General features: G+C 76.5%; 1 protein-coding gene across 1 annotated transcript in view; it reads left to right on the top strand.

Annotated features, from left to right (window-relative positions):
- The window catches only part of LOC126991105 (uncharacterized), a gene marked incomplete at its 3' end in the record, with an annotated part of 20,836 nt that overhangs the window by 3,226 nt on the left and 15,110 nt on the right, over positions 1 to 2,500 (top strand). Inside the window, exon 3 of the mRNA XM_050849801.1 lies at positions 216 to 2,500. This exon is cut by the window's right edge and continues 828 nt beyond it. Coding sequence (XP_050705758.1) covers positions 216 to 2,500 — 2,285 coding nt within the window. The remainder of the gene's footprint in view (positions 1 to 215) is intronic.

Here is a 2,500-nt window from a genome sequence, read left to right on the forward strand (position 1 = left end):
AGAGAGAGAAGGAAGGAATGGAGGAAGAATAAGAAGAATAAGGAGGAGGAGGAAGAGGAGGAGGAGGAGGAGGAGGGAAGGAAGGAGGAAAGGAGGGAGAGAAGGAGGTAAAGTCACGGTTGAGGTATTCGTGAAGGATACATGTGTGTGTGTGTGTGTGTGTGTGTGTGTGTGTGTGTGTGTGTCACCCCACTAACCCCCCCCCCTCCCCCCAGGCCTCGGGCGACAGTCGCATCCCCACGGCGCGGCGCTCCGGCCTGCCCCGCCCCGCGCCGCCCCAGCTGAGGGTGGGGGCGCCCTTCTCTCTGGCGGGCGGCTCGGGGCCCTTCTCGCTGTCCCCCGCCGCCCCCCCCGAGGACCCCCCTGACGCCCTGCCGCCCCCCAAGCTGGCGCGGTTCTCCACGGGGGACCTGCCCGAGTGTGCCCCGCGGCGCTGCATCGCCCCGCCGCGCCCCGTGTCCTCCGGGGGCCGCTTGGGGTCCATCTCGAGCGGGGAGGCGCGGGCGTGGGGCGCGGGGCCCAGCACCGCCCACGACTCGCCCTTCTCGCGGCAGCTGGCGCGCGTGACGCACGCCGCGCGGCGCCACGACTACCACGACGACGACGACTACCCGCAGGACGACGAGGACGACGACGACGACTACCCCGACTACCCCGCGCCGCCCCCGCGCTGCCTGCCGCCCGGCCACCCCCTCGCCCACCCCCGCCTGCACCACGCCGTGCCGCCCGTGCCGCGCCTGAGGGAGGCGTCGCGGCCCTGGGAGCCGGCTGCCGGGGAGAGCGCGTGCCGCGTGACGCGTGAGGGCGTGGGGCGGCGCGTGGTGGTGGGCGGCGTGGAGGGCGGCACTCTGCGCTACGTGGGCCGCACCGCCTTCGCCGCGGGGGAGTGGGCGGGCGTGGAGCTGGACCGCCCGGCGGGCAAGAACGACGGCTCCGTGGACGGCGTCATCTACTTTTCCTGCCGCGCCAGGCACGGCATCTTCGCCCCCGTCACGCGCGTGGCACTGGCGCCCCCCGAGCCCGCCGCGCCCCGCCCCGGCCCCGTGCCCGCCGCGGTGCCCGGCCCCGGCCCCGGCCTCGCCGCCACTGCCACCAGCGGCAGCCTCCCGCGGCGGCCGTCAGACTCGTCCCCCGAAGGCGCCGAGTGCCCGGGGGCGGCGCGGGCCATGCGGCGCGTGGAGGAGGGCGAGGAAGGGTGTGCGGGCAGCCCGGGCAGCCCCGGCGACGCCACGTGCGACGACTCCTCGCTGGGCATCCTGACGCCGGACCAGATGCCGGACTTCACCGTGACGGCCTCCGCCTCGCTGGGCCGCTCGCCCTCCGACGAGGACGTGGCGGCGCTGGAGGACGAGGTGTGCGAGGCGGCGGGCGGCGCGCCGGCGGTGGCGACGGCGGTGGGAGTGGTGGGAGCGGTGGGGGGCGCCGCGGCTTCAGGCGTCGCCTCGGGTGAGCCGTTGCCCCGGTGGGACTCTGACCCCAGCGTGGCGGCCCTGGACGAGGAGCTGTTCCGCAGCGACGTGTCGGCCATCATCCGCGAGCTGCGCTCCTCCGCCGAGGCCACGGCGGCCGCCAGCACCTCCTCGGGGGGCTCCTCCCCCTCCAGGCCGCGGCCCTCGCCCGACACGGAGCGCTTCCAGCAGGACGAGGCGCGGCTGCAGCGCGAGCACGACGACGACCGCCGCGACGACCGCCGCGACGACGACGACCCCCGCCCGCACGGGGACGACGACCAGCGGAGCGCGGCCCCTGACCCCGTGCCCTTCTCCGGCACCGTGCCCCGCAGCCCCGCCTGCCCTGCGGCACAAGGGCCTCGCGAGGCGGTGGGCTGCGCGGACCTGGCGCGGCTGCCGGCGGCTGCGCGGCGCGCCACGCCCTACACCACACGGCTGCTGCTGGCGGCGGCAGGGCCCGGTGAGGTGACGCCGGAGACGGAGGCGGCGTGGGCGGGCGGCGTGGGCGTGGTGAGCGTGGCGGGCGGCGTGGGCGTGGTGGTGGGCGGCGCCGCCATGACCACCAGCGCGGGCAGCCTGGACCAGGGCTACCAGGGCGACGCCGAGTGTGACCCGCGCTCCGAGGGCGGCACGGGCACGGCCTCGTCGCCCACCGAGGACGTGCGGCTGTTCCAGGGCGTCATGGACGACGTGAGCCTCGGCGAGGACGACCACGAGGCCGACCACCCCGTGGGCGGCGCGCTCCGCGGCGGCGGCGGCGGCCTGGGTGTTGGGGGCGGCGGGGACCGCTCGGCGCGCATCATCGACGGCAAGCTGTACCACGCGCCGCGCGAGCTGGCGCGCCCGCACGACCCCAGCGCCTCGGAGATGGACTCGTCGGGCTTCTACTCCGACCTGGACCCGCGAGACCGCGACGCCGAGGACGAGAGCGCTCGCACCGACCTGGAGCCCGTGCAGGAGGCGCTGGGCGGGGCCGGCGCCGCCATGCACGACTCCCTGCTGGAGGACGACTCGCGGGGCGGCGGCGCGTCGCTGCACGACTCGCTGCT

Source organism: Eriocheir sinensis, unplaced genomic scaffold, assembly GCF_024679095.1.
Source record: "Eriocheir sinensis breed Jianghai 21 unplaced genomic scaffold, ASM2467909v1 Scaffold24, whole genome shotgun sequence".
In the NCBI taxonomy this organism is placed as follows: domain Eukaryota; kingdom Metazoa; phylum Arthropoda; class Malacostraca; order Decapoda; family Varunidae; genus Eriocheir; species Eriocheir sinensis.